This window comes from Thamnophis sirtalis, unplaced genomic scaffold, assembly GCF_051295495.1.
Source record: "Thamnophis sirtalis isolate CommonGarterSnake01/CBP01778 unplaced genomic scaffold, rThaSir2_p1.2 scaffold_1, whole genome shotgun sequence".
In the NCBI taxonomy this organism is placed as follows: Eukaryota; Metazoa; Chordata; class Lepidosauria; order Squamata; family Natricidae; genus Thamnophis; species Thamnophis sirtalis.
The window spans coordinates 113499363-113512498 of record NW_028261381.1 but is presented as its reverse complement, the minus strand read 5'-3'; the positions used below and the strand labels follow the sequence as shown (position 1 = coordinate 113512498).

The 13136-nt window shown below is 40.0% G+C and overlaps 1 protein-coding gene across 2 annotated transcripts in view; it reads right to left on the bottom strand.

The window, feature by feature from the left end:
- Positions 1-12902, bottom strand: part of RPAP1 (RNA polymerase II associated protein 1) — a 56977-nt gene extending 44075 nt beyond the window's left edge. The window contains exons 1-5 of one of the 2 annotated variants that reach the window (XM_087722356.1): positions 12786-12902; positions 11291-11528; positions 4758-4903; positions 3205-3297; positions 599-758 (exon numbers count right to left, since the gene is read on the bottom strand). In XM_087722356.1, coding sequence (XP_087578482.1) covers positions 599-758; positions 3205-3297; positions 4758-4903; positions 11291-11480 — 589 coding nt within the window. In that variant the 5' untranslated portion in view covers positions 11481-11528; positions 12786-12902. Of the gene's footprint in view, positions 1-598; positions 759-3204; positions 3298-4757; positions 4904-11290; positions 11529-12567; positions 12722-12785 lie in introns of those variants that run through there. The other variant, XM_087722365.1, reaches the window with a different exon arrangement.
- Positions 12903-13136: the final 234 nt, after the last annotated feature.

Genomic DNA, 13136 nt, shown 5'->3' with positions numbered 1-13136 from the left:
TGTTGTGTTTAAGGAAACAATGCATAGCTAAACTATTGTATCTAAATGCAACGTAACACTTTACTCACTCCTTTCTTATCCAGATATACAATTTTTATTTGGAATTCGGATTACAATCTGAAATGGAATTGCATTAATTTATCAAAGGTTAAATCCAAATTCCCTTTTCAGACAAAGAAATTGAGCTGTCTTAAAGATTGGGAAATCTTGGGTGTCATAGCTAGGAGGGACTGTAGCAATCAGAAATAGATTAAAATAGGACAACTGCTTACGTGTCATGGCAGTGATCCCCAAAGCATGAGGAAATTCTCCTATAAAAAGAAAGGATATGCCACAAAAATCTCAGCATGACAATCAGCAAAGGCTGCCCCACTTTCGCTAATGCAGATTATTTACAGCTCTTTGGATTAATTTATAATCTTAACTGGGTTTATACTCTGAAATAAGTCACAATGAATTCAGTAAGTGTGCACAAAATTATACCCACAGTGTTAAAGAGACCTTGAAGGCAGCCACCCACTTTTTAAGAGCTGTTTGTTCTCACATGTTCATGTCCATAAGCATCTCTAAGGCTTTCCGAGCACATCTTAACATTCACCTGCATTTTCCTCATGGGTCTGTACCTCCAAAGTATGTGAAGTGACCGGTCTTGAATTTGACTGCTGAACAGCAATATGAGGTGTCCAATCTCCTTTAGCTGCCCTCTTGGCAGCTATTTTCTGAGCAAAGATGCTTTTCTTTATAGGTGCTGATTTCATCTGCAGAAAGACAAGACAGAAAATCAAAACTTCACTGTTTTCCCATCTTTTTATGCTATAGTGGGTATTAATTAAGTAAAGATACCGGATTTTCCCAAAAATAAGACAGGGTCTTATTTTCTTTTGACCCCCGAAATAAGTGCTTGGCCTTATTTTCGGGGAGGTCTTATTATTTGTGAGGTGCAGGAAGCAGCGAGCATGGTCATCTCATGGCTACTGTTGTATTGCAATATTTTCAGGGAGCTCTTATTATTTTTGAGGTGCAGGAGGCGGCAAGCGTGGTCATCTCATGACTACGGCTGTGTTGCAATATTTTCAAGGAGGACTTATTTTCGGGGGGAGGGCTTATTTGAGTGCATGTGCTCAAAAGCCCGATTGGGCTTATTATCCAGGGAGGTCTTATTTTCAGGGAAACAGGGTATAAGTATAGGTACTGTCAGGGTTCCAAGTAACACCTCCAACGAAAGACGACTCCGAAGCTTGAGTTTCCTAAAAGTTCCATTTTATTAGAGATGTCATATTGGCACATCTGGGAAAACCCAAATCTGAAAGCTTCCAGGTTTTCCCCACGCAAGTGAAAGTTCAGGTCCCTGCCCAGCACCCACACGTCCATCACATGGCCCAATCAGGCACTGTCCCCGCTGGAGATGCCTCCCAGTCGCGCCACTCCATGTGCAGGGCAAAGTGTCCTTGACTCTCTGAGAAATAATGTTATTTTGATTACATATCTCCCATACTTCAGACAATCCCCCCTCCCATTTTCCCACAGTAGAAAATGTGGCAGGCCTGAAGGCCCACTGAAAAAGATGGCTTCTAGGTCTGACAAGGTATGTATAAGAAAGAGATGGCAGCAAGACCACGGAAACCCCAAACCTAGTATTAATGCTTAAGGCACATATAGAAAATTATATTCCAAGAAAAACTGGTCATGGAGTGTAGCATGACTAGGGGACAGAATAGACCAACTTAGTTTATTTCTTCTGGCTTTTCTTGAAGATCCCACTTGTATGATTATATGCAACTCATTAAATTTCCTGCCACTTCATCCAGTCACATCAGTATGTATATCAACATTTGCTCTCTTTTTTAACGTATCCTAATATATGGTCTTCGATTCATGGTGCAGTCCTATGGATTTTTACTAGGGTTTAATCTGAGCTCTGCTGTCTTAATAGGAATATATAGGAACTCTGCTTTCCTATATCTTTATTTATGAAGGTGACTCCATAATTTTAAACATTTTCAATGAATTTTGCAGTAGCATCTTCTTCAGGAATCACCTCCTTTGTATCCAGAGGCTGGCATTTCAGTACCCCAAAGCACTAATTACAACTCAAGTAAAGCTTAGATGGCTGCGATATAAGGGAAGAAACACAATTCTTCATTGCTCTTTTCTAGAGATAGAAACATTTATTTTGTAATCCATAGCTCAATGAAAGGAGATTGACCAATGTTTAGGAATCAAACCTTAGGCTAAAATCCAGTAAAATCCAGCAAATTTCACTCCAGTGCACACAAAGGTTCCTGCCCCATAAATCAACCTGACAGACCTGGCTCCCTCTTCCTATCATGCCCTCTGGTTGTTTAGGGTAATTCCTATAATGTCTTGCCTTTGATCATGCAAGCTTGGATTTGTGGGAGTTGCAGTTCTAGAAAGTCCCAGGTTGCCTTTCTTATTCCTTATCTATCTCTCATTCTATCAACATATTTTCCCGTAGAACTATGAGGGTGAACCTGTGGCACGTGTGCCGGAAGTGGCACGCAGAGCCATCTATCTGGGCATGCCAGCCATCGCCTGTTGCTCTTCTGGGTTCCGGCATGCAGGTGCGCCCCAGTCAGCTAGCCTTCACGTGTGCATGCTCAGCAGAAACCTGAAGACCAGGTGATCAGTGCGCATGAGCCGACTGGAAACCGGAAACTCAGCTTCTCAGTGTGCGCATGCGTGCCAGGGAACTGCTCTTCCGGTTTCTGGCACTCCCCGGTGCATGGGTTTCTGGCACTCCCCACTTCAGCACTTGGTGCTGAAAAGGTTTGCCAACACTGCTGTAGAAGATACATACTGTATTTGAGAGACACCCTGGAGCAGATGGAGCGAATAGGAATTGACCAAATGGTTAATCTCACTCTCAATATTCTTTTTTCCTGACACAGTAGCTCCTCCATTCTACTTCCCCTACTTAGCAGGTCCTTTCAATCGGCTCAGGTTTTCTGAATCAGGACACCATCACAGCTACCTTCAAAACTGAAATAACATTGCTGAAACTTTAGGTTCTCCGTGAAACGTTATCACAACAAAAGAACATAATAAATATCCATCTGCGGACAATATTTTTGAATCTCAGCACAAAACTCAGAATTAAAAAGTAAACTTAAAATTAGTAGAACAAAAGAGAAAGAGGCAAAACTAGTTAAGCAAATTGGTTAATTTGCTGCTGATTTTTCTTACCTCAGTTTTTATTTCAGATCGATGAAAAACTTTGGGAAATGGATCACCAGTGAACACTGGAGTTGTCACCTTGGCACCGCTAGTATCATGTTCCTGCCACAGATAAAGAGATGACATGTTTGAGTCTTACTTATCCAAACTATTATTAGTACCGCCTAAAACAGGGGTATCCAACATTGGCAATTTTAAGACTTGTGGACTTTAACTCTCAAAATTCTGGGAGTTGAAGTCCATAAGTTCTAAAATTGCAAAGTTTGGACAAACCTGGCCTAGCAGAAAGAGTTGGGATGCAGTCAGATACAGATGATTCAAATGCAGTTTTCTTCAGTGAGAATTTAATAGACCCGAAATAACTTTCATGGCCACCTACATTCTCGTTTCCCCCTTGATTAGGAATAGACTGCTTGTAAAACTAAACAGGCAGCTATTCATAGCCATTAAGTGTTGACTTATTGGCTATGCTTCAGGCAGAAAACATTACAGATTCACAAAGCAATTCCCACTGAACAACTCCCATTGAACAAAACTATCAATTTCTCTTCCCCCATCTTTATCTTACATCTATCAACTTGTTCTATCTAAGGACAACCTAGGAAAGGAGCACCTTAGTGGGAAAACATTTCTCGGTCATACAAAATATTCCAAAGTCAACGTTATGCACCTCCATCTAAAGAAATCCTAGGGAGCAAAGGTAATACCAATCTCTGCCATTAAGCTTGGAACAACATGCCAGTGATATGTCACTGAAAATGCTAGCAAGAGACAAATCTTATGGTTTAGTGGATTTTATAGATCCAGTGGCCAGATCTTAAAAAATTCCTACTACCAACCCAATTTACATTTACAGATTGAATTATAAATTGAACAAAAATGAGAGAGCATGATCAAATATGCACATCTTATATATCTTACAAAAGTTAGATGTTCAAGAATGACTGCATTACTTTGTTACATATCATTTTACTTTACTTTTTTTTTAGAGCATATGGTTCGGTTTAAGAGCTGCAGTGACGCAGTGATTAGAGTGCAGTACTGCAGGCTATTTCTGCTGATCACCAGCTACCTGCAGTTTGGCAGATCGAATCTCACCAGGCTCAAGGTTGACTCAGCCTTCCACCCTTCTGAGGTGGGTAAAATGAGGACCCAGATTGTTGGGGGCAATATGCTGACTCTGTAAACCGCTTAGAGGGGGCTGTAAAGCACTATTTATTTATTTATTAGACTTATATATCGCTTCATAGGGCTTTCAGCCCTCTCGAAGCAGTTTACAGATTTTTTTAGCAAATTGAGTCAGCAAATTGCCCCCACAGTCTGGGGGTCATTTTACCCATCTCGGAAGGATAGAAGGCTGAGTCAACCTTGAGCCGGTGAGATTTGAACCGCTGAACTGCAGATAACAGTCAGCTGAAGTGGCCTGCAGTACTGCACCCTAACCACTGCGCCACCTCAGCTCATATGAAGCAGTATATAAGTTTAAGTGCTATTGCTAGTGCTATTCTAACATGTCATCAGTAATGCTTATTTTTATAATGGTTCCTACAAATATGACATACAATGATTTTGCTTAAGACTGCTGTGATGTGTTGATCACTACAATCCATCAGCTTCCCTGGATCTTCATCAAAATGGACATGGGCATTTTTGAATCTGGATTTCTTTGGAGGAGCTGGTGTCAAAGGTGGAAGAACATCTGGAAAATCTGAGAAACCAAAGAAAATAACGAATAGGTAGAAAATCAGTGATCCAATCATTGCTTCGTCCAATGATAGGAAATGAAAAATAAATCCTAACTGTGCTATTGATTAGAGGAATATAAAATTAAGAAGCAAACATTTTGTACGAACCCAGCTTTTTATTACATGATTGGTTGAAGAAGCCATAGCCACTTCTTTATGATAACAACTAACCATAGCTAACAAAACATTATACCAAAGTGCACACATTACACCAAAGTGCACACATTGCAATGAGCAAAATTGTGTTGATCATATTGTGGCTCAGCACATTAAGTGAACTCAGCCAAAGTAATTTTTACTCAGGGTTCTTAATTAACTGGCTGCTGTAGGCTTCTCAGAAAGAAAGATCAAATCGAAGCAAAACAAGTGGTATTAGAATGCACTTTGCAAAGATTTAAAGTACATGCAATTATATCAAAGGACAATCAAAATAATCAGAGGATTCAGAGATTTTCCTTGAGGCGAAAGATTAGAACATTTAGAACTTTTTAAGCTTGTGGGGGGGAGAGGTGAGCAGGGACAGGACTGGGAATATGAAATCATGCATGGGATGAAGAAAGTGGGGGCAATGTTTTTTTTTTCTCCCTATCTCAAAATGCTACAGCTAAGATCACCCAATGAAGACCACTGAGATTTTGTTTTAAGCATTTTAACAAAATTTATAATTAAAACACAGAATTAATTGTCCCAAGGTTTGTGGATGATACTAACTGGGTTAGCTTTAAAATGGGATTGATACATGCATGGAAGATATGTCAACCTAAGGTGTTTGGTCTTGCAAGACACAGGTTTACTCTGCTTGGAGGTAACAAACTTCTGAATACATACACAAACACCGGTACATACATGCATGCATGCATACATACATACATACATACATAGAGAAACACACACACACATACACACACACAAACACAAATATTAACCACTGTCCATCTTGAGATACATAAGCAGTGTTGTAGACCACCAGTGGACAGTCTCGGCTTCTGTAACAAGTTGGCTGTGGAATAAATCTCTCAACTCCATGCCTGATGGTTTACTTTAACAAGCAAACAGCATGAGCATCCCTCACAAATAATGTGTATGCTATTGTCTGGATATGATAGCTAAAATACAAGGCTATCTACCAAGGCAAGGTAGACTAAAGAAGCAAATCCAACAGGGTCGATTTGATTTAAATCACTAGTAAAAAGGCTTGATTTAAATCAACTCGATTTAAATAATAATTTTTAAAGAGCAACTGTCATCTCTGACCCGCTGCGGCTCCTCCTCTGACCCGCTGTTGACTCACCGACAGTCCCATTCACTTTAATGGGATGGCTGGTGATGCGGTTGTGACACTAGAAGGAGAGGGACATGGCAGGTAGCAGGTGGGTGAATGCCCGCTAACAGGCACTGCCATGATGGATCTGAAATGACAGGTGCTCTTTAAATGTAAGGACTCATTCTTGCTGGTAATTAGAATCTTTAATATTATTATTTGCAAAAAAAAATGAAGGTTTCCTATGTAGTTTGCAGAGCTTGGAATCACTGAATGAGTTTACCAAAAATGTAAATATTGCAGAATATACAGCCTCATGGTAGATAATTAAGCTCCATTTCATGCTGAATAAACTCAATTATTAATGTATCTTAAATAGATTTTTACTCCAAGGGCATTTTATTAAAATAAATTTATTAAAAAATTTAAAAAATGATAAACATTTTAAAAATCTGATTTTTTTAAAAAATTAATTTTTAAAAAAAAAATCATCGATTTTTATCCACCCTAAAATCCAATAAAAACAAAAATAGCAAGATCCGGTATATAAAATTTGACTAGCAAATATCAATATAGACATATTAGCAGGCCATTTTCACAAATTAGCCAATGTCACATGTATTCAGCAGACAAAGGGAGTCAATGCAAAAAGCCAAGGATATCAGAGAAGGTTACAAGCTTATTTACTACGATAAGATTAAACAAAATGTTGTGCCTGTTATCATCAGCTAGAAACTGGGGCAATGTAACTGAAGTGAAGCCAATCTCTGATGATCTAATACCGGCAGTCCTCGATTTACGACCACAATTGAGCCCAAAATTTCTGTTGTTAAGTAAGACATTTATTAAGAGAATTTTGCCCCCTTCTTTCTTCCTTCAACTGTTAAGGGAATCACTGCAATTGATAAGTTAGTAACCCGATTGTTAAGTGAATCTGGCTTCCCCATTGACTTTGCTTGTCAGAAGGTTGCAAAAGGGGATCACGTGACTATTGGGACGCAGCAGCAGTCGTAAATATAAACCAGTTGCCAAGCATCTGAATTTTGATCACATAATCCTGGGGATGCTGGAAAGGTTAACTGTGAAAAACGGTCATAAGTCACTTTTTTCAGGGCTGTTGTAACTTTGAATGGTCACTAAGCAAACTGTTGTAAGTCGAGGACTACTTGTACAGCAGTCCCCAACCTTTATGGCTTGGCAGCTAGGCAAAAGGGGAGACACAAACTAGCCCATCACTCACACAAGTTGAGCTGCGTGTTTGTGTGTGCACCTGCCTGCTACTCATGCATGTCGAGCTGTGCGTGTGCATGCGCCAACCAGCCATTCACGTGGGCCAGTTCCAAATGGGCCATGGCTCGGTAGTAGGCTACAGCCTGGGGGTTGGGGACCCCTGATCTAATATCCATGGATAACTGTACTTTGACAGTTATTTCATGTTATGTGCTACAGACTGGATGTCTAGATAAAATAAAGGATCAATTTTGGATAAGGACTTGGCAGTCCTTATGGCACAAGTCCCCTGGAATATGCTGAAGCCGATGAGACAGCAGTTGCAACTACTGTATTTTTCGGAGTATAAGCCGCACCTTTCCCCCCCAAAAAAGAGGGTGAAAATCTGGGTGCGTCTTATACACTGAATACAGCATTTTTGGCCTCCCGAAACCCCATCCCCTTCACAAAAATGGACGTGCAGAGGGCTTGGGAGGCCTGCAAAGTGCTCCTGGGGGATGGGGAAGGAAAAAACAAGCAAAAAATGAGCATTCTACAAGCCTCCTAAAGGCTATGCATGGCCTTCTTTTTTTGGCAAAAAACAAGCCCGTTTTTGCAAAAAAAAAGGGTAGTTTTTGCTCATTCCCCCCTCCAGCACCACTCTACAAGCCTTCTTAAAGCAATGCATGCCCTTTTTTGGCAAAAAAATGGGCCCACTTTCATGAAAAAAGGGCTATTTTTTGCTCGTTTTTGCCCCGACCCCCAGGAGCACTCTACAAGCCTCCTAAAGGCTATGCATGCCCCTTTTTTGGCAAAAAAAAAAAAAAAATGAGGCATGCAAAGGATTTGGGAGGTCTGCCGAGTGCAAAAACTGTTTTGTTTTTTTTAATTTACCTCTTCAAAATCCTGGTGCGTCTTATACTCCGAAAAATACAGGAATGGAAATCAAGCTATACAAATTGACTATAGAAACATATGCTAGAGACAGTCATGGATACAAAAAACATTCTTTCAGAAACTATAATTACCCAACACTACTAGTGCTTGACACCGAAATCTATTTTATAATTCATGGGTGTCAAACTGGAGGCCCGGGGTCCAGATCCAGCCCATGGGGTGCTTAGATCTGGCCCGCAGGGCTACCCTGGAAACAGCAAAGGACTGGCCTGCAATACTCCTGCCAGTGAAAACGGAGCTCAGGAGGACTGCATGCGACCCTCCCTAGCTCCGTTTTCACTGGCAGAGGGTTGCAGGAGGCCATTGCAGCTGAAAACGGAGCTTGGGAGCCTGTTTTCTCTGGCAGAGAGCTCAGGCCACCACAGGCACCTCTGATACTAGTGACATCAAGCTCCCCATGCCCACACTGGCCATGCCCACTCCCCACAGTCAAGCACAACCCAGATGCAGCCCTCAATGAAATCAAGTTTGACACCACTGTTATAGCTTCTACAAGGCCTCCTATCAGATCAAATCATCAGAACATGGGGACCAGCTAAAGATCTCACTGAGAATATTGACTACAAACTTCAGCAAAACAATAACTAATATTTGGAATAGGCTAGTTAGACATATTAAAATATGTGCTGCAGCCCTCTTAGGAAGCAGAAAATCTGCCTAATACTTCATTGATAAACAAACCTTATGGTGGTATCAGGCCATTGAGGCAAAAAAAAATACCAACAAAATCTGGTTGACCACAAATGCAGATAATCACAAGCAATATCAGAAACTAAAATTTGCTGCAAAGTGACTGCTGCAAAGTGTACACACTACCAAGATCTATACAACCAATTAGACAAATCTGATGGGACAAAGATAGTCAACTACCTTGCTAAAACCTGCTAATGCTCCACACAAAATTTAGGGCAAGTCATCAATATCGAAGATAAGAACAGATGACTGCTAGAATAGCCAAAAGACCTACACTGTCAATGTAGGAACTATTTTGAGATAAGCTGCATAAAACAGTTCTTTTGAATACTCGAAGTCTGAAGTAATCTGAACTCAACTTTATTGAACAACTACAACTTAGGAACAGAACGCGAACGGAGAACATAGCCCACCTGACAGCTATTTATACTCGACAGCTGTCAGGCGGGCAACCAATCAGCGGTGCACATTTCTCCCGCCGGCCGGCAGCCGCGTCAGAGCCAATCAGCTGCTTTGGGCTCTGCCTGCGGCTGCCGGCTACATCAAAAGGACATAACAAGTTCCCTGTTCCACTATTGACTAAACTGACCCCGTTTCTGAATTGCTACTTGCCATCAGTATTAAAGAACTTTCAACTGCCATCTGCAAGAGGAGGAACAACAAAGTGACTAGCTTGGATAACATCCCAGCTGAAATCTGGAAGCTACTTGAAGCACAAAGAGCAGAATAACTCACCACGCTGAACAAAATTTAGAAGAAAATCTATCTGCCAAAGGTATACAAAAATACCAATCAGGAAAAATAAAGGTAATGTATAGCACTGCTCAAACTACGAGCCAACTTGGCTATTATACCTCACTATGAATTTTTTTGAATATATATTAGATGAACATTTCTGAGACAACCCCATTTTGTCAAATCAGTGTGGCTCTATGAAGAATTTTGGAAAAGCTCACAAAATAAATGCTGATCTACTGATGGAGCAACCCAAGAAAACACACACATCTGGCATTCACAGGCCTAGAAAAAGCATTCAGCCAAATGCCATATGACTTTATCTAGCTATCATTTAGATTGTATAATGTATTCAAGACCTACATCTGCTGAACCACGATGTTATCAGCTTAGTAAGTAATGCTGCCAAACATTTAAATGCTTTTATAATCTTCATAGGTGTGTTCCGGGAATCTACCTTCTCAATATTGCTCTTCATTCTCTATACGACACTGTGACCAGACCTTACAACACTAATGGAATTATTATTTATGATGATGTCATGATTGATAGCAAAATGTAAAGGAACCTGAAAAATTAATATGGGAATGAGATATGCATCTAAATGACTTTAGAATAAAGCTCAACATGAAGAATATTTAATATCCTGTACCAGACAATGGTACATTCAAGAAAGATAGCATCAAATTAAATAAAATAACAATTCGAATACCTTGGGTTATACATACTTCTAACAGGCTCCTAATTGACATATATAAGTAAATGCTGCCTGGATGAAGTGGCACCAAGTTACTCATATTCTATGCAACACAGTAAATTTCTCTATATTGTTCCTGAAATACAAACTCTACTAACTGATCATCAGACTGGTAGCTACGTATGGAGTAGAACGTTGGCCAGCATCAAACACACATAAACAGGATTTCCATATTGTACAGATGAGAATGCTACAGTAATTACTTCCACAGCAGAGATCAAATGATAAATGAAGATGTATTTCTTGCTGAGAAAATGCAAAAATGACATCTGCAGTGGTGATGGCCAGGTAGTACAGTACATAGCAGTAACAACACCATTGCAAGAACAGCTCTAGAATTACATGCATAAAGTTACCAGCTAAAGGAAAGAGTCAAAAAACTCTGCCTCAACCAACTAAAAGATTACATGTACCTTGTAAAATTAAACTGTAAAAATGCTTATATAGGATGAAATGGCAAGCACAGATGAAATCAAACACTCTTCAACCAAGAAGATAAATGTGAAGAGGAAGAAAGAAATCAGATGCTATAGTATACCAGATTTGGATGGTTCTAGATTAGGGAAGGTTAGTTTAGATTAAACTACATAAGGAATTTTATCATATCAAATGTAGATAGGACCATATCAGAATGCCATGAAAATATAACAATTCTAACAAACAAGATGACACATTTTTAGCTATATCCATTTTTAACATTATCAATAATCTGCATAAAATTATTTGAAAGGAACATACCATCCAGCATCACCACATCCCTACTGAACTGCAATGGGCATCTGTCATTATTGTCTCTGTCCACATCTCCTCTTCTTTTATCTGCTTTCTTTACTATTTTAACTGCTGGGGAAGATTTAGTCTCCAGGAACTGATTCTGGAATCTCAGCAGATCTTCTTCTGACTCTCCAGGCTTAGGCCTTGACAACATCCTCTTTCTATATTTCTGCTTCTGCTTAAAAAAGAATTGATGGCATACCTAAGGCAAATAGTAAAAGAAAGAAAAATGTAAATTTTATTTAAGGAAAACAGCTTATAAGTTATCTCAATTCTATATCACATTATTGCCACCCTCCCAGAATATCACTGCTAATACCCAATTTTAGGAGTGCTAAAAGACCATCATAGATGAGGTGTTAATACAGCTGTTTAGAATGAAGGCATGCAAAAATTATTGCACTAAGTACTTTCTGTAAGTTACAGTAACATTCTCCACCAAGGGATACGGGGAGGGAGTGGATAAAACAATTTTATTTTTCAGCTGGGGTTGCTATTTCGGGATGGAGCCAGAATTTCAACATATATCCTTTTGATCTGACTATTCCAGACTGCTGTCACAGAATGGGTCACTTTTTCCTGTATAGCTTTCAAACTTAGCAGAAGGAGCATTAACCACATCTCAAGAGCTAGGGTACTTCAGGAAAAATACAGCAAGGTATAAAGAAGCTTAAGCAATAAGCCTTCAATAAGTCACTACTGAGCAGATAGCCAGCCTTGTACAGAAGAAACATGTTTATATTTTAGTACCCAATTAATTGTGTGAGTGAAGTTAAGGGTGTCTAGGGGCTATTTCTTTACACCTGGCAGATGTGTTTTAGTAGCTTGGAGCACAACAGAAAAGACATCTGTTCTGCACAATGCCCCTCACTGCAACCAATTCTGTTGCCAGAATGAAAAAGCAAAACTACCATCTTTTTTTTTCACTCTACAAAAAGACGCCTGGATCCTTTTTTTCCATGAGCCGCCTTCTAAAAGAAAGGAATGGGACTTTGCTTCGGTTTAAAAAGAATTGATGGCATACCTTAGGCAAATAGTGAAAGAAAATGAAAAATGTAAATTTTATTTAGGAAAACAGCTTACGAGTTTTATTATCTTTATTATTACTGTCATCCATAGAATATCACTGCTAATACCCAATTTTAGGAGTGCTAAAAGACCATCATAGATGAGGTGTTAATACAGCTATTTAGAATGAAAACATGCAAAAAGTATTGCAGTAAGTACACTCTGTAAGTTACCGTAACATTCTCTATCAAGGGATGCGGGAGGGAGTGAATGGAGCAAGTTTATTGTCCTGCTGGGATTGCTATTTCGAGATAGCAACAAAAGTACGAAAAATTGGTCCTTCTTTCTCGAGCCTCCTTCTAAAGAAAGGACCGGGATTCCTTGGAATCAAAGGAAACCTTCGTTCCATCCAGAATAACCACGCGAGCCATTTTTTAGAGGCTCAACCTACCTTGCTTCAACCTACAAAACTCTCTTAAGGTCACCCGCCCGGATTTCCCCGGGCTCGTCCGCCTTTCGCCGTTCTCACGCTCTGAGCCGCTAGAAACTAAAATTAGACGCGCAAGAAGGACGTCATCTTAAGGCGCGCGCAAGTCAGGGGAAAAGGGGGTGCGGCTCTCCGGTGTCATCCCTTAGAAGGATGCCACGCCCCTAGGCTCTCGTGATTGGTGAGCGAAGGAAAGGGGAGGGATACGAGAGCTGTTGCTCATCGAGGGGCGCACATGGCGTTTTTGTGATTGCTATCATCGTCTATTTAATGCTTTAGAGAGAATTTTGGGTGGGTGGGGGAATTATAGTGTCA